At 48.6% G+C, this 18,497-nt stretch overlaps 7 protein-coding genes across 7 annotated transcripts; 5 read left to right on the top strand and 2 right to left on the bottom strand.

Annotated features, from left to right (window-relative positions):
- The first annotated feature begins 577 nt into the window (after window positions 1-577).
- L228DRAFT_150222 (P-loop containing nucleoside triphosphate hydrolase protein) lies at window positions 578-2,266 on the top strand. The gene is made up of 5 exons (XM_018329276.1): window positions 578-580; window positions 634-951; window positions 1,008-1,766; window positions 1,823-2,135; window positions 2,201-2,266. The coding sequence occupies exons 2-5, from the start codon at window positions 869-871 to the stop codon at window positions 2,222-2,224; spliced, it is 1,179 nt and encodes a 392-aa protein (XP_018187858.1). The 5' UTR covers window positions 578-580; window positions 634-868; the 3' UTR covers window positions 2,225-2,266.
- A 729-nt stretch (window positions 2,267-2,995) lies between these two features.
- Window positions 2,996-6,009, bottom strand: L228DRAFT_283464 (hypothetical protein). Its single transcript, XM_018336117.1, has 6 exons — window positions 5,791-6,009; window positions 5,676-5,734; window positions 5,524-5,619; window positions 4,407-5,469; window positions 3,450-4,310; window positions 2,996-3,277 (listed from the first exon to the last, which is right to left on the bottom strand). The coding sequence occupies exons 1-6, from the start codon at window positions 5,929-5,931 to the stop codon at window positions 3,140-3,142; spliced, it is 2,358 nt and encodes a 785-aa protein (XP_018187857.1). The 5' UTR covers window positions 5,932-6,009; the 3' UTR covers window positions 2,996-3,139.
- A 376-nt stretch (window positions 6,010-6,385) lies between these two features.
- On the top strand, window positions 6,386-8,367 carry L228DRAFT_268776 (hypothetical protein; the record flags this gene model as incomplete). Its single annotated transcript, XM_018335194.1, has 4 exons — window positions 6,386-6,551; window positions 6,613-6,909; window positions 6,964-8,113; window positions 8,196-8,367. 4 exons carry the CDS (start codon window positions 6,386-6,388, stop codon window positions 8,365-8,367), a joined length of 1,785 nt encoding a protein of 594 aa, XP_018187856.1.
- A 939-nt stretch (window positions 8,368-9,306) lies between these two features.
- On the top strand, window positions 9,307-10,244 carry L228DRAFT_268775 (hypothetical protein; the record flags this gene model as incomplete). Its single annotated transcript, XM_018335193.1, has 5 exons — window positions 9,307-9,364; window positions 9,432-9,457; window positions 9,525-9,873; window positions 9,942-10,108; window positions 10,167-10,244. The coding sequence occupies 5 exons, from the start codon at window positions 9,307-9,309 to the stop codon at window positions 10,242-10,244; spliced, it is 678 nt and encodes a 225-aa protein (XP_018187855.1).
- Window positions 10,245-12,069: 1,825 nt separating this feature from the next.
- Window positions 12,070-13,574, top strand: L228DRAFT_239285 (phosphoglycerate kinase; the record flags this gene model as incomplete). The annotated part of the gene is made up of 4 exons (XM_018331126.1): window positions 12,070-12,135; window positions 12,264-12,684; window positions 12,747-13,452; window positions 13,514-13,574. The coding sequence occupies 4 exons, from the start codon at window positions 12,070-12,072 to the stop codon at window positions 13,572-13,574; spliced, it is 1,254 nt and encodes a 417-aa protein (XP_018187854.1).
- Window positions 13,575-14,227: 653 nt separating this feature from the next.
- L228DRAFT_247957 (hypothetical protein) lies at window positions 14,228-15,123 on the bottom strand. The gene is made up of 3 exons (XM_018332759.1): window positions 14,807-15,123; window positions 14,600-14,702; window positions 14,228-14,423 (listed from the first exon to the last, which is right to left on the bottom strand). The coding sequence occupies exons 1-3, from the start codon at window positions 14,949-14,951 to the stop codon at window positions 14,411-14,413; spliced, it is 261 nt and encodes an 86-aa protein (XP_018187853.1). The 5' UTR covers window positions 14,952-15,123; the 3' UTR covers window positions 14,228-14,410.
- A 403-nt stretch (window positions 15,124-15,526) lies between these two features.
- L228DRAFT_268772 (hypothetical protein) lies at window positions 15,527-18,295 on the top strand (the record flags this gene model as incomplete). The annotated part of the gene is made up of 8 exons (XM_018335192.1): window positions 15,527-15,614; window positions 15,682-15,699; window positions 15,773-15,849; window positions 15,941-16,007; window positions 16,066-17,327; window positions 17,385-17,489; window positions 17,550-18,139; window positions 18,208-18,295. 8 exons carry the CDS (start codon window positions 15,527-15,529, stop codon window positions 18,293-18,295), a joined length of 2,295 nt encoding a protein of 764 aa, XP_018187852.1.
- Between the last annotated feature and the right edge of the window lie 202 nt (window positions 18,296-18,497).

Genomic DNA, 18,497 nt, shown 5'->3' with positions numbered 1-18,497 from the left:
GGTGCGTCCCTGAAGCAATGCCCCTACGATGCCCCATTTGCCCCGCCTACCCCACTTCAACAATAAAGAAATTTTGGACACGAGCATCTAACGATTGTCAACGCATAACAGTGCAAACCCAAGGTATGTATGAAATACTCGATGTTGCAGGGTCGCAGAATCTGACCGAAAAAATAGAAATGCAGACAAGAATGCAAAAAGTCATGCCCCGTCGTCAGGACTGGCAAGCTCTGTATTGAGGTCAGCCCCGATTCGAAGATCGCTTTCATTTCGGAAAGCCTCTGTATTGGATGCGGTATCTGCCCAAAGAAATGCCCCTTCGGCGCAATCAACATCATCAACCTGCCCACCAACCTTGAAACTCAAGTCACCCACCGATACTCCGCCAACAGCTTCAAGCTTCACCGTCTGCCCACGCCTCGTCCCGGACAGGTTCTCGGTCTAGTTGGTACAAACGGTATCGGAAAGAGTACGGCTTTGAAGATTCTCAGTGGCAAGCTCAAGCCAAACTTGGGACGTTATGACAACCCCCCGGACTGGGAGGAAGTCCTCAAGTACTTCCGTGGCTCCGAATTGCAGAGTGCGCCCTCTCTCTCTGGAAACTCAAGCATTTCGCCAACTGACTCGTCATAGACTATTTCACCAAGGTGCTCGAGGACAATCTCAAGGCTGTTGTTAAGCCGCAGTATGTGGATCAAATTCCCAAGGCTGTCAAGGGCCCCCAGCGTGAGGTTGGTGAGCTGCTCAAGTCGCGTGCCCAACTAGGCAACACTCAAGACGTCATTGAGAATCTTGGTATGTGGTTGCTCCTTCTGCTTTTGAATGCAATTTTGATTGTGCTAACCATTCCTCAGATCTCCAGTCGGTCATGTCCCGTGACATCAAACTGCTTTCTGGTGGAGAGCTGCAGCGATTCGCTATTGGTATTGTCTGCGTCCAGAATGCTGATGTGTACGCTCATGCTCCATGTTATTGTTTTCAATGCAAGTTACTGATTCCTTCATTAGCTACATGTTTGACGAGCCTTCGTCCTTCCTTGACGTCAAGCAGCGTTTGAACGCTGCCAAGGCCATTCGTGGCCTGCTTAGGCCAGACGACTACGTCATCGTTGTCGAGCACGACTTGTCAGTCCTTGACTACCTGTCTGATTTCGTCTGCGTTCTGTACGGACGACCTGCTACCTATGGTGTTGTAACCCTTCCGGCCTCCGTCCGTGAAGGCATCAACGTATTCCTGGACGGTCACATTCCTACTGAGAATTTGCGATTCCGTGATGAATCCCTGCAGTTCCGACTTGCTGAGGCTGGCGATGATTTTATGATTGACAAGTCTCGCGCATTCCGCTACCCTTCCATGGAAAAGACTATGGGCAACTTCCATCTCCAAATCGAATCGGGCGACTTCACTGATTCTGAGATCATTGTTATGATGGGTGAGAACGGAACAGGCAAGACAACCTTCTGTAAGATGCTTGTGGGAGCCGAAAAGCCCGATGGCAACCAGCAGGTGCCGGCCATGAACATCTCCATGAAGCCGCAGAAAATTATGGCGAAGTTCGAGGGTACCGTCAGACAGCTTTTCTTCAAGAAGATCAAGGCTGCCTTCCTCAACCCACAATTCCAGACCGATGTGTACAAGCCGTTGAAGATTGATGATTTCATCGACCAGGAGGTTCAGAACCTTTCTGGTGGTGAATTGCAACGTGTCGCCATTGTTCTTGCTCTCGGAAAGCCTGCGGACGTTTATCTTATTGACGAGCCTAGCGCGTAAGTTCTCGTGTGATTCAAATCAGAGCCCGTGATCAAGCTGACCGTTGATCTAGTTACCTCGACTCTGAGCAGCGTATTGTCGCCTCCCGTGTCATCAAGCGCTTCATCATGCACGCTAAGAAAACCGCCTTTGTCGTCGAGCACGACTTTATCATGGCTACCTACCTTGCCGACCGAGTCATTGTGTTCGAGGGCCAGCCTTCCGTCGACGCCAAGGCTTGCGAGCCTGAGAGCTTGCTCACTGGCTGCAACCGCTTCTTGAAGAACCTCGATGTCACCTTCCGACGTGACCCCAACTCCTATAGACCTCGTATTAACAAATACCAGAGTCAAATGGACCAGGAGCAGAAGCTCAACGGTAACTATGTAAGTTCTTGTCACCTTTGCGATGCTACATTCCACTTGGCATGTGCTAATTCTACATTCTTCAGTTCTTCTTGGAGGAGGAGAGTTAAAAAGGGCATCCCACATGAAAGAAGACACCTTCCCCCTCTGCGGCTGGACCGAATTGCTTCTGCAGGTGGAAGCAATGTAAATGGCTACCTGCGGCGGGGGCGGAAGACGCGCCTCCATGCTGAGGAAGAGAACCTCGCGAACGAAGATGACGACGAAGACGACATATCACGACGACAGCAGTCTGCCTCCTGCGCATTCAACTGCTTGCTGCCAGTGCCTTGGTTCCTAGCAAGGTTCCAACTTGGATAGCATCTTATTGGCAGAACCATGTTTGCGTGGGTCAAGCTAGGTGACTGCTGTCTTTCAAATTCTGGGTGAAATTCCCGGAACAAGCGACTCGTAATCTAGATTAGCACGGCATGGAATGGTTTATAGGTATTTTTGCATTGGCTGAATGGTGATGGGACGGGTATAGATATCTTTGACAAGACTATTGCTCCGAACGTCGAATGTCGCTACATTAGTATGAGTATTGTCATACATAGCATTAGATCCCCGGCCTTCCCTTCTTTTATTTGACATGGAGCGGCCTATGGAGCATCCAACGGTTTTACGCAATAGAGAAAAGTTATGTTTGAACTACATTTTATTAAATCATACATGCACGTGACGTCGATATTTGAATGACGCATTCTGTCGCACCAAGGATCATTATACCTACCAATGGGTCTACGGTTTCCTTCTGTAACAAAGGGTAGGTACACTATTTCGGAATGTATTGACCTGGAATCATTGCCGATCTATTATTGATTAAAACCACCGGTTACAAACTTGGCAGATATGACTTTTATTATTATTTTCTATCGCACATTGTCAGGCCCGACGGAATGGAACTGAGCAAGAGATTGCGCCTTGAACCAATGCTTTTGACCAGGCCAAGCTAATATACATTATGATAAAATTAACGAGAAGGTTTACTCCTCCTCGATCTCGCCCTCCTCACTGCCGGAATGGACAGCAGGATCGTCCTTGGGCGCCTGCTGGGTGCCAGGCGGGGACTTTGATCTCTGCTGGCGGGGAGATTGCTCGCGGGATCGATCTCTCCGTGTTCGCTGTAGTAAAAAAAAGGAACATGTCAGTCTCAATTGATTTTATATGGCCGCGGAAAAACCAAAACAGGCGGGAAGAGAAATAATAAGGAGTAGGAAGGGAAATGTCAATGCAAGGGTGGGTAATAGTAGAAAAGGTTTTAAGCACAATGTTTACGATAGTAAGGAAACTCACCTTGTTCTCCCGCTTGCTGCCCGCGCTTTCCGCATCGCTATCAGCCCGTCGTCTCCTAACGCTGCTACCGCTTCGCGCATCGCCACCATAGTCGAGCTCGTCTCGACTACCGCGCGGATCGCCTCTTGTGCGATACATCCTCTCGCGCTCTTCCTCTCGCTCTCGCCGCTCGCGATCATAGTGACTCATTGAGGCCTGACGGCTTGAGGCACGCTCGTGGCGATCCCGTTCCCGGTCACGGTCACGGTGCGATGCGCTGAGCGGAGGAGGGGATAAGCCTGTGGTGCTGGATTTGCGGTACTGGCGCTCCCGGTCGGCCATGGCTTTTCTGCGATCGGCCTCGTAGGGGTCCAGTTCCGGAGACCGGCTTCGACGACGAGGTCGATAGCCATTACGATCTCGGTCACGATCGCGTTCGCGTTCGCGTTCTCGTTCTCGCTCTCGGTCGCGATGACCGCCTCTCCGGCTGCGATTGCGTTCTCTTTCGCGTTCTACGTCTTCTTCCTTCTCCTTGAGGCGTCGGATGACCTTCTCAAAAGCAGTGCGGCGCGAATCGTCCGAATCGAGGGCTTGGTATTCTTCTGTGTTTTGTACCCGGGACCGAACCTGTTCCCAGGTGTCTCCGATCAAGACAGGAGGATCGAGATGCTTGATGCGCGAACGCAGGGCGTCAATAGCACGGCGTTGGTGCCGTTCTGCTTGGTGCTTGTCGTCTTCGCTTCGGCGGAGGGCCTTTTCTCGCAGCCGCTCAAAGATGAGCGAAAGCGAGTCTCGGTCAATGTCTGCTGTGCGACGGTCGGTTTGCATGAGAGAGAGGAAGTCCTCGAAGGTAGTTTTCTGCGTGATTTCGTAGCGTTTATCCTGTTTCAATGCAGTGTTAGTTATCTGTATCAGTGACAATTGCCCCGCTCGAGAGCGATGAGATGGGAATAACGAGAGGAAGAAGCGGAGACATACATCCATCACGTCCAAGACCTCATTTCTGGTTCCTCGAAGGGCCCTTTCTTCGTCTTCGACCGCGTCCCAGAATAAATCTAATGGCGTGGAACCCGGTTGGCCGAGCACCGCAACATAACGGGGGTCGTCCTCGATGAGGGGCAACACGTTCATCCATTTTGTCCCTGCCTTGATTTTACCAGCAGATTTGAGGTCTTTGAGCAAACCCACAAAGTTGTCTCTATTCTGTCGCTCTCTTCTGGCCTTGGAGTTCTTCTGCTGCTGGCGCGCATCGTTGAAAGTGCGTTCCAAGGTTTTTATGTGATCCTCGAACGCAGTCAGGATGTCAGATTTACTGAGAGTTTTGAACATGTCATCCCCTTGAAATCGGTCATTGGCTTGTATGATTCCTTGAGCCTCAGACCAGCGTGTGTAGGGCTCCAAGTCAAGAGCCTTGAGGATTCCCGCCAGCTCGTCCATGGCTGCTTTTCGAGTAGTAGCCACGTGCTCTGCATGTGCCTTTTTGAGTTCAATCATGTATTCTTCGAACAGCTGCCGTCGTTCATTGTCATCATTTGTAGACCTGAAGATAGTCTCTCCTTCAATGATTGGCCGAGCGGTCTTCCACCTCGTATAATGTTTGATCTCGGGGTGACTCCTCAGCATAATAGCAAAGTCGGCCCGTAGCTTCGCAAGACGTTCCTTTGCACGATCCTTTTCTTGCATGCGCACCTCGGCTGCATACTTTTCGAATGCTGCCTTTCGGTCCTTGGGATCTTTCAGAGCTCGGTATTGTGAGTCTTTGATGATTGCTCGCATTGTCTGCTCCCATGACCAGTCCGGCTGAACATTTGCGCGCCGCAGAAGCTTCATAAAGGCGGCTTCAGCTTCCTCGAAAGAAGAGTATGCGGGATCGGTCTGGCTGGATCCTAGGGGTGTTCCACGAATTCCGTTCATATCCACGGGCCCGTAGCCCATCGGTCGGTCTTGTCCCATTCGATCCGCTCCGGAGAAATCATCTCTCGATCGAGGTGGCTGAAAAGACGGCAATGATGAAGTTCCGCCAGCAACAAAAGTTGGCGCTCTAAGCAACGTGTGAGATACAGGAAAACATTAGGAGAGGACGGAGTACACTCACGGCGGAATTGAAGGCGCTGCGGCGGGGACATTGGCAAGCGCATTCTTATATACTTCAGGCATATTCCAAGAACTTTCTTTCGTCTCCGTATTGGACCTATACAGCACTTTCTTAGCTTTGGTATTGCCAATCCTGGTCAGCCGAAAACTTACCAGTATTTTCGGCCTCCCTGGGCTGTATATTCTTTCCATGGTTGGTTTGCAAGCGCTCGCTATATCTTCATGTCAGCTTCTCTTTACTGCTCAATGTGGTCGCCATAGGCCTTACCTCCGTCGGATTCATCATCTCAAGCGGCTTCGTCCATTGTGAAGCCTTTGTCTGCGAATTATAGTAGTATACCCGCCCATCGGCATTACGAGCCTCCTGCCACAGTCCGGGAGGACCCGCCATGCCGTTAACTCCATTCATTGTGTAGAACTGCGTCCCGTATCTGCACAATAAATCGCCTGACACGTCGAGATGCGAGGTCTGTTTGCGGCGTCGCGCAGGCCGGAACAGTGAATTGAAGACAAAATCGGTTGAATGAGACTGTATAGTGTAGCAAGCAATAATAGGAACGAGGGAAGAATTACGCGACCTCGCTATGTTCCGGACTCGGCTATAGTTGCTCGGCCTTATGCTTCAGGGTCCTCATTATCATATCGCGAGCAACAACCACTACGGTCATGGAGGATCAATGAAACTATCTCTCACTTTGGATGACAGGCAAGATTTTCTGTTGGCAACTTTTCAACGAAATAGTACATCAATTGTCTTTCAATTGCTGAACTCTTCACGAAGCCAGACCCACTTACCCCGAAATATATACCAGTGAAGCATGGCCTCCTAAATCGAAACGCCAAGAGGCCGAACGTGTGATATAATGGATTTCGATGAAAGCGAGCTTTTTGCAGGGAGGTCCATTTTGGACACTGTTGTTCCCTTTGCGACTGAGGTGCCAATAGAAGAGACAATAGCTTCTTCCTTAGATGATGCCGTACAGTCCTCGCTTCTCACTTCTATCCCACAGCGGCGCCTGCTGTTTTTTGGTTCGTTATGCTGAGCTTCTTATACTTGGGATAAGCATCTTACTTATTCATAGATTTCTAGATGAGTCTCTCACTGTCTATATTGTCCTTCAAACTCCGTATATACCGGAGAACAAGCTTCGTTCGTACCTGTCACGGCTCAACCTGACGTTGGAAGCCCACCTCGTAAACTTGCAGCCAAACCACCATCAAGAAGGATTATCCCATGGAATAGCAATTCAACAAAAGGAGCTCATCTATTCCGGCGAGGTGGAGCAATCGGTCGACCCCTTGACAATCGTTGAACGCTCCGCGGGTGGCGCAGAGGAGGCCAGTGACCGGAGTATATTCGTTCTTTGGAAGAAGAGCATTGTTTTAAGTAGATGGGCCCCACGCTATGAAAAGAGGTAGAGGCTTTATTAACAATCTCTAGCCCGCCCGAGAATTCGACCTCATTCTCCTATGATTTATCTCTCAGCAATTGGCAGTTTGAGGCCAGTTGATATATCAGACAACATTCGAAATAATGAGGACTACCTCCCAAGTGGAGTCCCTGTGGACTTAAACTTGTTCGAGTCGTTGAGAAATGACTCTGGAACTGCCGGCGCACCACGCCTTTCTGCCACGAGAGTGTCTCGTGTGGCACCTGTCTCTCGCCCATCACGCGGAGTTGTACGGCAACTAATAAATAATCCACGTTCGTTCCCAGTAGTCCCGGCCATGACCTCCCGAGTTAGATACTCTAAACTACATCCACAACTTCCCAGACCAATAATTATTGCGTCGCTCAGTTTCGATATAGCTCCGTACGCTGAATATGAGATACGATTCGAGAAAGTTGACGTTGATCTCATTGGGGGTTCGGCAGAGGCTCTCGATCATCCAAACAAGGACGTCATGCCTTTAATTTGTCATGCGAAGGATGAGGTTTCGTTTCTCTACCGTCTCACCTCGGAAAACAGCTTTGGCAACTCTTCTGATCCTTACTCTACTGTGAGATCTCTTGAGATAACCGTGAGCTCTGTTGCTTTGGTATCAGAGGAATGTCGCCCAAGGGTTACAATGAAATGGAAGGCCACAGTCGATTTCTCTGTTCCACTAAATCCCACCCTCGGTGGTCAACATCAATTGATGCAGTCCGTCCATCGACCAAGGAGCGTCCCTTCTGCACCAAGTCTGGCAGCGACGCTTGCGCAAGGTCCCCTCGGAAAAGTCCCTACTCTCGGGCCAGATCCATCCGAGACAGTGCAGCCTCCTTGGTCCACTACAGCTGCTTCCCTTGGACTGATCTTTACATTTTCGGGTCCCGAGAAAGTCTACGTTGGAGAGCGATTCCGATGGGACATTGTGATAGTGAATCGTTCAGCGAAACCACGAAAATTGGCATTGATGGCAGTTCCGCGGCGAAGGAAGGGGGATGTCAAAAAGCACCTTGCTCGGCCTTCTGGATCATCGTGGAATGATCGGCGAGATAAGCCTGTCACAGACGCTGTAGCAGACGAGAATTTCGTTTATGCGCTACAACGGAATGCATTGACGGAGCCGGCAGATCTTATCTGCTTAAGCACCGAAGTTCGAGTAGGGTAAGCCATAATTCCGATGACGACGACCACTCTCTATTGGGTCTTTGTCGAATGAGCGCTAACATTCCAATGACTTATATAGACCGCTCGCGCCTGAAAGTTGCCACAGCGCAGAAATGCAGTTCCTGGCCTTAGCTGTAGGACCGTTGTATGTTGAAGCGATTCGGGTCGTGGATTTGATAACGCAAGAAGCTACCGATATCTGGGCACGCGATTTACCCAGCATCGCATCCTTTCAACGAAAAGATTCATGACAGTCCATGAAGCATAATAAACCTTATTTAAATCCTTGATCTTGCATTTCTTGTACCAAGACAAAAAAATTTTGAAAATCCCTCTACTATTGAGGGAGAAGTCGAGTCGCATTCACGTGATCGTGGCTGGTTGCGTGTCGGATGACGATGTGGAGCGAGGAGATACATTGGAGACCCCGGACTGGCTGGTTTAGAAGCCTAAAATAGCGAATCGGCCCAGCCAGCCCGGATGGCAGTACAGCAGTTTAACTTGGCCACAGTAACAGATGAGCTTAGACTTTAAGTAGAGAATACGGCGGTAATTGGAGGGAGCAATAAACCTATCCATTTGGCCCTCTTCGGCAGCATTCTCCTCACCCTGCTTGTTTCAAAGCCCCCGTTGCCTTGACGGATTTCTCTTTCTTTCTCCACATCGCATCCCGCCTGACGTGCGTCTAGACTTAGTTGATATTCAGCATCTTCTTTTGCCTAACGGTCGTGCATATTTTGCGGTCCTCATACTTTTTAAAGAATATCGTTATCACTTTTTCTTCTAGCTCAGAAAGCTTATATACCAACTTTCCTTGTTCCTCGTGCTCACTTTGCTTGGGTCGCCGTATCCCGCTCTCGTCACCTTGGCGCAAGTGCGACCGGTGACCTCATCCACCCACAAGGAGCTGTACAACTCTCAAACCTCAACGTATCTCTTCCTTTTTTTCCAGCATGGCTGAAAGTGCTCCTCGACGAGTCCTTCGGACATTAAATAGCAAATATATTTATGGCAGAGTGGTGCGTTCGGATTTCCCGTTCCTTTGTGGTCGTTTCCCGGTATCGCCATTGCGAGTCATCACGGGCCTTCCCCATTCTCTGAGCTTCTGGAAATCCTCTGGCTAACACGTCTCTTACAACTCTTTTTATTCTCTACAGCCTCTTTTACATTCTATCGTATTCTTGATCGAAATGGCGATAGTATCGAGACTTATTCAAAAATTCAATGCATCCTATGCAGAAAAACCTCGTTTGTCCATCCCCGACCGTTGTCTTCTCGGTGGGTCCATAGGGCTGACTTGTTATTGCATCAATAGTCTTGACGACCATGATCACGAATGCTGTCAGTTTACCTAAAATAAACCCTCAGCAATTTTTGTTAGACCCAAGCTCATTCGAAAATATTTTAGGTCCTCGGCGGCATTGCGGATACAGTCGCTCAAAACATCACCGCAATACGAGAACGAGCTGTGCGAAAGGGCGGTCCGGGCAAAGATGACTTCTTCGCGATTGAAATTCATGAGCTTGATAGGAAGAACCGGCTACCTAGTACCGACATTGTCCCTCCCTCCGAGAGACTGCCCCCGCCTTTTGACTTCGAACGACTCACTCGATTCATGGCTTATGGTTTTTTGATGGCACCGCTCCAGCTCAAGTGGTTTGGGTTGCTTGCCCGTGCTTTTCCGATTACCAAGACGAGTGGCACTGGTCAAGCCTTGAAGCGTGTAGCTTGTGACCAATTCATCTTCGCCCCATTTGGTATGCGGGTTCAGCTCATTTTCCGGTCGCCCCATATGAAGCATTAGTTTCGCTGATATTTCTGGAAGGTCTAACATGCTTCTTCACATTCATGACAATTGCTGAGGGCGGAGGCAAGAAGGAAATTATTCGCAAGTTCCAGGATATCTACGTACCCACCCTAAAGGCCAATTACGTTCTTTGGCCTGCGGTACAAATCATCAACTTCAGGGTTATGCCTATTCAGTTCCAGCTTGTAAGTGACGGATAAACCTCAGCGACCTTTTACTGGCCTTTCTGACAATGCTCTTCAGCCCTTCGTGTCAACTATTGGCATTGCCTGGACCGCTTATCTCTCGCTCACCAACTCCGCCGAACGAGCACGCGAATAAGGCCTCAAATCGGATTATCATTTGATTGAAGTCGTTGTTGCTCTGATCAGTCGCGGGAAGGGGGAGAAAGCGCAATCCTTTACTAGGCTGGCTCAGCGTCCGCTCTGCCACACGGCGTTCAACTCACGATCGTTATCGGTATCGCTCCGCCTCTTGACTTCTTGATACCGAAATTACCTTTTCAAAGAACACTCCAGTTTATTATTCCTTTTGCCATTCTCCATTATTACAGCATTCTTCTTTGTTCTCTTGCTTCTTTCGATTTTCATCTCTCTCGCGCTTGGGACTGGAGTAATTGCAGGGTTCCGTTATTTTGGCGGGGGGATGCTATGGGTCAAATTATTATTTGAGGCGGAGCGCGTGTCGAACATGATCAGCCGCAGCTTTGAGGCTTTGCGGAATACAATGTAGATGTCTTTACAAATGTATGCAGCCCGATTTGACCGGGGGGGTTGTCTATTGATTTCTCGGGTTTTTAGCAAAATATTATCTTTTGTATCCCAAAAAACGCAAAGGCATGTGTAAACTGAAAATTCTCGAAGTCAATGGTGGCAAAGCAGGAAGGAAAGGCTTTTCATTTTTGGACGATCGTTATGGTGACGATGATCATGACGAGGGTAGGAGAGCACAGCGATTGCCTAGTTGAGACAAAGTTGGGTGAGAAGAAGTAAAGTTGGGATGAGTAGGCCGCCTATGATGTTATCGTAGCGAGTCAGGATAAGCGCTCTTAGAAATTGGAGGATCCTAGAACTGCGGGTACGAATACGACAGTACTGCAGTCCTGTACCGGTAGACTCTAGTACGAGAGGAGCGGGAATAATGAGCAACCACTCCGTGTAGCAGGGGCGCACGGTCCATCAAGGTGTTGAGTGGTGTGTTGTGGCCCTCTTTTTCGGTGACAAAGAGGAATTATTTTTCTCACATTCGAAGGGGATCGATAGATTTGGTGGTCTGGCTGGGTTGGGCCGACGATCGTCCTCCATCGAAGTCATCCGAAATCCTTCCGGGTGGAGCCCCCCCGTGGGCCGCCGTGTGGTCAGATTGGATTCAGTTTTCTCAGGCATCATGCCTCGCTTTACGTGGTATGTAGTTTAACTGTGTTTTTATCAGTGCCTGTATTAGCACTACAGCTCAACTGAATAAATGCACGAGCTCAAGTGCCATTTAAATGGTAAATTCACATGGCTGTATTTCCATTAAAGGGCAAATGGAAAATGCAATCAGAGCATCGATTAAATTTGTTTTTATTTATTCAGCCCAATCGAGCGAATTAATATAATAGTCATAATCAAACGATAAGGAATAATTGGGAAGTTTCCGCGGTTGGAAGAGGGTGAGAAATAATCACGCAGTTTTCCAGCCAGACAGTATGGTTGGTGGATATAACAGCCGGTAGACGCGGTTGAATGTGCCAGAGCCACGAAACCTTCCTCTTGTAAATCGGCCGGGGGTCAATGTGCTCCTGGTGCATGGAAGAAGGTGGCACCTGTGTGGCTAGTTGAGCAAAAAGCAGTAGATTCTGAATTCATCATCTGTCTTTGGCCCTGGAGCTAAATTCGATACTGCGGCCTGGTGGCCTTATCGTTGGATTTTCCCGAAACCACGCCAGACACCAGACCAGACCAGACACAAGTTGGCGTCATTTTATATCACCCCACCAACATGCCCCGCTATTGTAACTTGTACACTACATAAGAAAGCTCTACTTCTGCCCCTCCTCGTCTCTCTCCCCCTTCTCCTAGCCATCATCATTTCAATTATCATCACTCCAACTTCAATCTTTCTTACGTATAGACCAAAAGTTTCTTTTTAATCAATCGCCATCATGTCTCTTTCCAACAAGCTCGCCATCACTGACGTTGACCTCAAGGGCAAGCGTGTCCTGATCCGGGTATGTGTTAACATTTTTTTTACTAGATTGTCTTGCTAGTATTATCCGAATTCCAGCTTTAAATAATGAGACCAATGCCAATTGGACCTGTCTCTGGACGTAATCGCTAATATATCTTGCATTGATAGGTTGACTTCAACGTCCCTCTCAACGCTGAGAAGCAAATCACCAACAACCAGCGTATCGTTGGTGCCCTCCCCACCATCAAATATGCCGTTGAGCACGGTGCCAAGGCCGTCATTCTGATGTCCCACTTGGGCCGTCCCGACGGCAAGCGCAATGAGAAGTACTCTCTTAAGCCCGTTGTCCCCGAGCTCGAGAAGCTGCTCGGCCGCAGTGTCATCTTCACCAATGACTCCGTGGGCAAGGAGGTCGAGGAGACCGTCAACAAGGCCACTGGTGGCCAGATCATTCTCCTTGAGAACTTGCGATTCCACATTGAGGAGGAAGGCTCCGCCAAGGATGCTGAGGGCAAGAAGCACAAGGCTGACCCCACCGCCGTTACTGAGTTCCGCAAGGGCCTCACCGCTCTTGGTGATGTCTACATCAGTACGATACCCACATGAACCCTTTTTGCAATTTCGTCGACAATAGAATTAACAAATTTACAGACGACGCTTTCGGCACTGCTCACCGTGCCCACAGCTCCATGGTCGGTGTCGACCTTCCCCAGAAGGCCTCCGGCTTCCTCGTGAAGAAGGAGCTCGACTACTTTGCCCAGGCTCTTGAGAACCCCAAGCGACCCTTCCTTGCCATCCTCGGTGGTGCCAAGGTCTCCGACAAGATCCAGCTCATTGACAACCTTATCTCCAAGGTTGACAAGCTCATCATTTGCGGTGGTATGGCTTTCACCTTCAAGAAGACTCTCCAGGGCATGCCCATTGGTGAGTCGCTCTTCGACGAGGCCGGCAGCAAGACTGCCAAGGACCTCGTCGAGAAGGCCAAGGCCAAGGGTGTCGAGATTGTTCTCCCCGTCGACTTCACCACCGCCGACAAGTTCGCTGCTGATGCCAAGACCGGCTACGCCACCGACGAGCAGGGTATCCCTGACGGCTGGATGGGTCTTGACTGCGGACCCAAGTCCTCTGAGCTCTTTAAGAAGACCATTGATGAGTCTGCCACCATCCTCTGGAACGGTCCCGCTGGTGTCTTCGAGTTTGAGGCCTTCTCCAAGGGTACTCGCGCCACCATGGACGCTGCCGTCGCTGCCGCCCAGAACGGAAAGATTGTGATCATTGGCGGTGGTGACACTGCTACCGTTGCCGCCAAGTACGGCGTTGAGAGCAAGCTCTCTCACGTCTCCACTGGTGGTGGAGCGTACGTTCCCTTTCGGTTTCTGAATTTTTCATAAAGGGATATTTGCTAATTCTCGTCACAGTTCCCTTGAGCTTCTTGAGGGCAAGGCTCTCCCTGGTGTCGTTGCTCTCTCGAGCAAATAAGCGACTTCTCGACGTCACATCTCTTTCTTTTCTCATGACGTGACACGCCCACCTAAAAAAATCATTTCAAAAATCTCCTTGTGTAGATGTGTCCTGGAACCTCGGAGGCCACAGGCCCGCAGGGATACCCTCTTACGATGAATGCATGCTACGATCCATCTATCCTCCATACCTACTTCTTTCTATTTCCGTATTACGATACAACAGGCGGGCTGGGCGCGTTTGTTAGCGATATCATTTAGGTTGATAATAAATATATCCAAAAATTTTAAAAGATGAATCCTTGGGTTATAATATTGGACAGGGTGGCAGGTGCCGAATTGCTGCAGCATCAAAGGAGACTACTTTATCCTGATACACCAAGACTTCAGGACTCGTAATCCATGGGGGCTCTGCCACCATTCACTGTATAATGGAATTCTACACCTTTATGTTGAAGTTTTATAACGCCTATTGCTGAACATAATTTATCAATGTATTCAGAGGCAAGCAAAAAAGAGATATAAGGGAACTCATTGATGTCAGTAAATCACGTCTTGGATATAGCACTTTGCATATAATAGTAGAATGGCTGAAAATGATCTACATAGTAGAGCTTACAAAAATTTTGTATATTTGGTATACAATCTTAATTTGTACATAGGTATGAATTTCGAGCTAATCTGATCTTGAAGAGTCATCTTACTCATATGAGATGCCGCCAAACGCCGTGAAAATGGGATCAAAAAAAGGATAGGTGGGTGATTAGGATGTTAATTCAAGGTCGTAGAATATTTTGCGGAGATGGAGGTGGTAAATGATAAAGAATCTATCCGCGCTTGTTCGCCTCAACCTTCTTAAGCTCTTCCCTGTTTCCACGCAAGAGGTAATTTGATTAGAAATAAGATTCTTGTTTCTTTTTGAGTAGCGCGGAGGATAATGAAAGAAGCCAGGATGACTGGACTCCGGATAGCGCTGTTGCTAACCTGAGAAAGAGATGGATTGTGAAGTATAGGTATGGGTGATATAGAGGGCAAGTTACTCACTTTAATTGCGCAGAAAAGTCCTCGCTCGTGTCATCATCATCCCAGCTTTCTTCCCAGAGATGCGTCTCGCCATCAGGTACTTCGGTCTCCTCTTTCGTCCAATCTGCATGTTCATCGTGCCCATCAGCAATTGTCAAGCTATCATGCAAAGCTTCATATTGAACACCATCGAGCAAGGTAACTCTGTAGATCATGAGCCTGGCTTACCATCCACAGGAAAGTCTTCGAATTCATCATCTTCCTCCAGCGAAGCAGTGGGCTTGGGCGGCAGCGCGCTGGCCTGGCCGCTGGCAGTAGGCTCCTCGGTCACGGCCTTGGTCGTGTTGGCAGATCCTTCAGCTGATCCCGACATTTTGGCGGAAAAGTGATTCAGAATAGGAAGAATGTACTGTCGAAAGATACTCAGTATTTGGCGGGTTAGATGGAACTAATGATGACCTAGTATCAGCTCTATGCACTCAATGTCTTGAACTTGATGTGATTGACTTCACAGGTCGCTGGGTGCGGAGATTGCCGCGGTAGTTACACAGCGGAAAGTGTCCGCAGCTAATAGCTTCTCCGGCGTCTTTCACTTCGTAAACGCCGGGATGACATATTGCCGGCTGCCGATATAGTGCGCCGGCCTGTCTCCAGGACACTTGATGCTCTCTTTCTCTCTCTATATCCCCACTGCTCTGTAATAGCTTCATGACAACGATGTTTTTCACTCGCCAGGGCCTATTGTGGGCCAGCTAAACGAAAACCACACCGTGTTGACCGCGAAAAGCATGGTAGCTCCAGCTTACTCCCTTGCTCAGCGGAAGTGTACCCGGTTAACCCCCGCCTGACAGTGCAGCATTATCTTGGCATTGCAGTCAGTTGGACGAAGCGAGGGCACATTCTACAATATTAATTAATTACGCTGGAATTGTGCAGTTTCACTCCAAGATGATGCGCATGGGGTCGTGGCTTGGGGGCAAGCAAAAACCCAATGCATCGACCCAGTCACTTACGGCTCTAGATGAGCCAGAGCACTGTGAGTAAAGCAAACTCTGGAGACGTTTGTCTAACTGTGATGTGCCATGGAACTAATTTGGCTATAGTGGAGCATGCTATGCGGGGTAAGCTTTCCGTCTAATATAATTTTCTGCAAATGAAATGCTCCGGAGTATGCTAATGGTCTTGGTGATATAGCCGTGACCTGGATCATCAATGACGATGTCGATAAAGCGGAAGCCGGATTAAATGAAGAGAGCTCCGCATTTCACAAAGTATGAATACTTGGTCTGGTCTCATCTTGAGCCTTTCTTTTTCTTTGTTGTTTTGGATCTAATACAGTTTCACTGACATTTATAAATTCAGCTCGGAAAAGGAGTAGTCACATTCCTCAAGGCTACACTTGGCTTCGAACAAGATGTCATGCGAGAAGGTAAGAATTTATCTTCAAAAGAAAGGTCGGGACCTCCTGTTAAGATCATATTCTACAGCCCAAGAGCGACTTTCCGATGCCGAAAATGCGGCGTGGCATGAACAACGCCACGCACAACGTGACCCTGGATCATACCATTCATCTATTTATCCTGCCGGCACTGAGTATGCATTATGCCAATCGGAAGCGCAGCTGATGAGTGCGGTGGTCGGCGTCTTGAATGAAAGTTTGACGGAGAGCATAAAGGGCTTCTACAAATTGCGGAAAGCATACATAACCTTGGAAAGCATCCTTGCTGTTGAAAGTGGGTTTGCAAAGGGGAAAACTGTTACGACCCTGGGTAATGCTTCCTCGGCTTCTATACACTCCAACCGGACCGGTGGCTCTATCAAATCCGCCAAGTCAATAAAGAATATTCCTAAGTCTCTCGTTCAGAAAGGCGGTCATTCGGCTGAACAAGCTTCCATGGCATCGTCAGTGCAGACAGATGAAACTGTACTCAATGGAAGTGTTGCTCAGACCGACCATGCTTCCTTAGGTTCTCCACCTCCATATTCACATCCAGAAGACGATGATGTGGATGATTTCTTTGATGCGGATGAGACAAAAGAAGGCGGCGCGACACCGCAGGACTATGAAGGGCATCTTGAAATCAAAGATACGGCCGCGAAAATGGAGAAAATCACAATAGATACTCAGTCGACCAACAAAGGTCCCGCTACGTCTTCAGCCTCCCAGCTTCAATCGCCCAGCTCCATTGTCGCGCAAGATGAAAGTAGCGCGGATCCGGATGACTTCTCTAATCCCATTGACATTTTTGTGCACTCAGGGTCAAACCTTTGCTTTGGCCTGCTATTACTTCTGCTTTCTATCATCCCCCCTGCTTTCGGAAAGCTCCTTTCTATCATTGGGTTCAGAGGCGATAGAGAAAAGGGAGTGAAGCTTCTATGGCAAGCCACAAAATATAACAACATTCATGGTGCCATGGCCGGTATTGTTATTTTGGGATATTATAATGGGCTCGTCTCATTTTGCGACATTATCCCCGATACCACTCCAGAAGGAGTTGGTGGCTATCCAAAGCAGCGCTGCGAGGATCTCCTCGCTGAGATGCGTCGAAGATATCCGCAAAGTCATCTGTGGCTGCTCGAAGAAGCCAGGATGCAAGCCGCCAACAAGCACCTTGAAAAGGCAGTCAATCTGCTGTCCCAAGATAAAAAGAGTATGCTGAAGCAAGTGGAGGCACTGGAAATGTTTGAAAAGAGCTTGAATGCCATGTACTTGCATCGATATGAGCTCTGTGCCGAGTCATTCTTGAAGGTCCGTCATTGGTTCACAAAACATGGTGATCCGAAAGGAAAACTGATAAAGTTGCAGTGCATCACGCTTAACAATTGGTCCCACGGATTATATTACTTTATCGCCGGTTCTTGCTACGTGGAACTCTACCGCCAGTGCAAATCCATAGACGAGAAACAAGCGGTATGTTTTTTTATGGGGGGAGTATATGTCAAAGTGCAACTGATATTAAGAACGAGATAGGCACTTCATGCTCACAAGGCCGAAAAATACCTCAAAACAGCAACCAAACACACAGGCAAAAAGAGGTTCATGGCTCGGCAACTACCCTTCGACGAGTATGTTGCTCGAAAGATTCGCAAGTGGGAGCAGCGCTCGCTTGACTGGAAAATATCATTTATTGATGCTATTGGCGTTTCTCCCATTGAGGAGATGAATTATCTATGGAATGGCTATAAACGGATGACAGCGGCACACCTTGAAAAGTCCGAAGCTGCCCTTGCTTGGTTTACTTCGTCTGAGAATTCCAATTACAGCCGCGAATCTCAGGATGAACTGGGTATTGCGTCACTACTAGAAGCCGCCATCCTGCGATACAAAGGCAAAAATGGCGAAGCCCGAAAATTGTTGCAAGACAATGTTCTCTTCCACGACAGGTCCCTGTTCAAGGGCCACAACCGTGACGATTGGGTTTTACCCACGGCTCATTACGAGATGGCCGTTACTTACTGGCAGGATCGAGATGGCACAGCCGCTGACAAGGACCGATTGAACGAGTGCAGTTTCTGGCTCGAAAAGGTGGCTCATTGGGAGAGCTTCGGACTTGATGCCCGGTGCGTCCTTTCTTTTTGATCTTATGGTATCTTTTGAATATGTGAGAGAAGACTGACATGTTTTGCAGAATTGGGCTCAAGGTGACGACAGCGCAGGAAACGTTGAAATCAATGGCGGCTAGGTCATCGCCATCATCATCCCCATCATCCTCATAACACATACCTAAGACTTCGATTTCCTACTTATGAATATATATATGCACTTTCTCTCTCTACTTTCTTGTATTTTCCAAGACGCATTTGCATTATTACCAGTTACGGCATAACCCGGCTCGGTCATTTTCTCAGAAGACTTGCGAGGTTGGCGGAAAGGGTGATTGTTTATATCATTGAAATGTCTCGTTTGGTCCACAATGAC

This window comes from Xylona heveae (genome assembly GCF_001619985.1).
Source record: "Xylona heveae TC161 unplaced genomic scaffold L228scaffold_6, whole genome shotgun sequence".
NCBI classification, from domain to species: Eukaryota; Fungi; Ascomycota; class Xylonomycetes; order Xylonales; family Xylonaceae; genus Xylona; species Xylona heveae.
This window is presented reverse-complemented; position numbering and strand designations above follow the sequence as displayed.

Excerpts from the sequence above, each read along its gene's own strand:
- L228DRAFT_283464 (XM_018336117.1), bottom strand. The coding sequence starts at position 5,931 with ATGAATGGAGTTAACGGCATGGCGGGTCCTCCCGGACTGTGGCAGGAG. Across the intron at positions 5,620-5,675 it reads CAGGGAGGCCGAAAATACTG|GTCCAATACGGAGACGAAAG; the intron begins GTAAGTTTTCGG and ends AGTGCTGTATAG. Across the intron at positions 4,311-4,406 it reads AGGTCTTGGACGTGATGGAT|GATAAACGCTACGAAATCAC; the intron begins GTATGTCTCCGC and ends GCATTGAAACAG.
- L228DRAFT_247957 (XM_018332759.1), bottom strand. The coding sequence starts at position 14,951 with ATGTCGGGATCAGCTGAAGGATCTGCCAACACGACCAAGGCCGTGACC. Across the intron at positions 14,703-14,806 it reads CGAAGACTTTCCTGTGGATG|ATTGGACGAAAGAGGAGACC; the intron begins GTAAGCCAGGCT and ends ATGAACATGCAG.
- L228DRAFT_150222 (XM_018329276.1), top strand. The coding sequence starts at position 869 with ATGTCCCGTGACATCAAACTGCTTTCTGGTGGAGAGCTGCAGCGATTC. Across the intron at positions 952-1,007 it reads TGCGTCCAGAATGCTGATGT|CTACATGTTTGACGAGCCTT; the intron begins GTACGCTCATGC and ends TTCCTTCATTAG. Across the intron at positions 1,767-1,822 it reads CTTATTGACGAGCCTAGCGC|TTACCTCGACTCTGAGCAGC; the intron begins GTAAGTTCTCGT and ends CCGTTGATCTAG.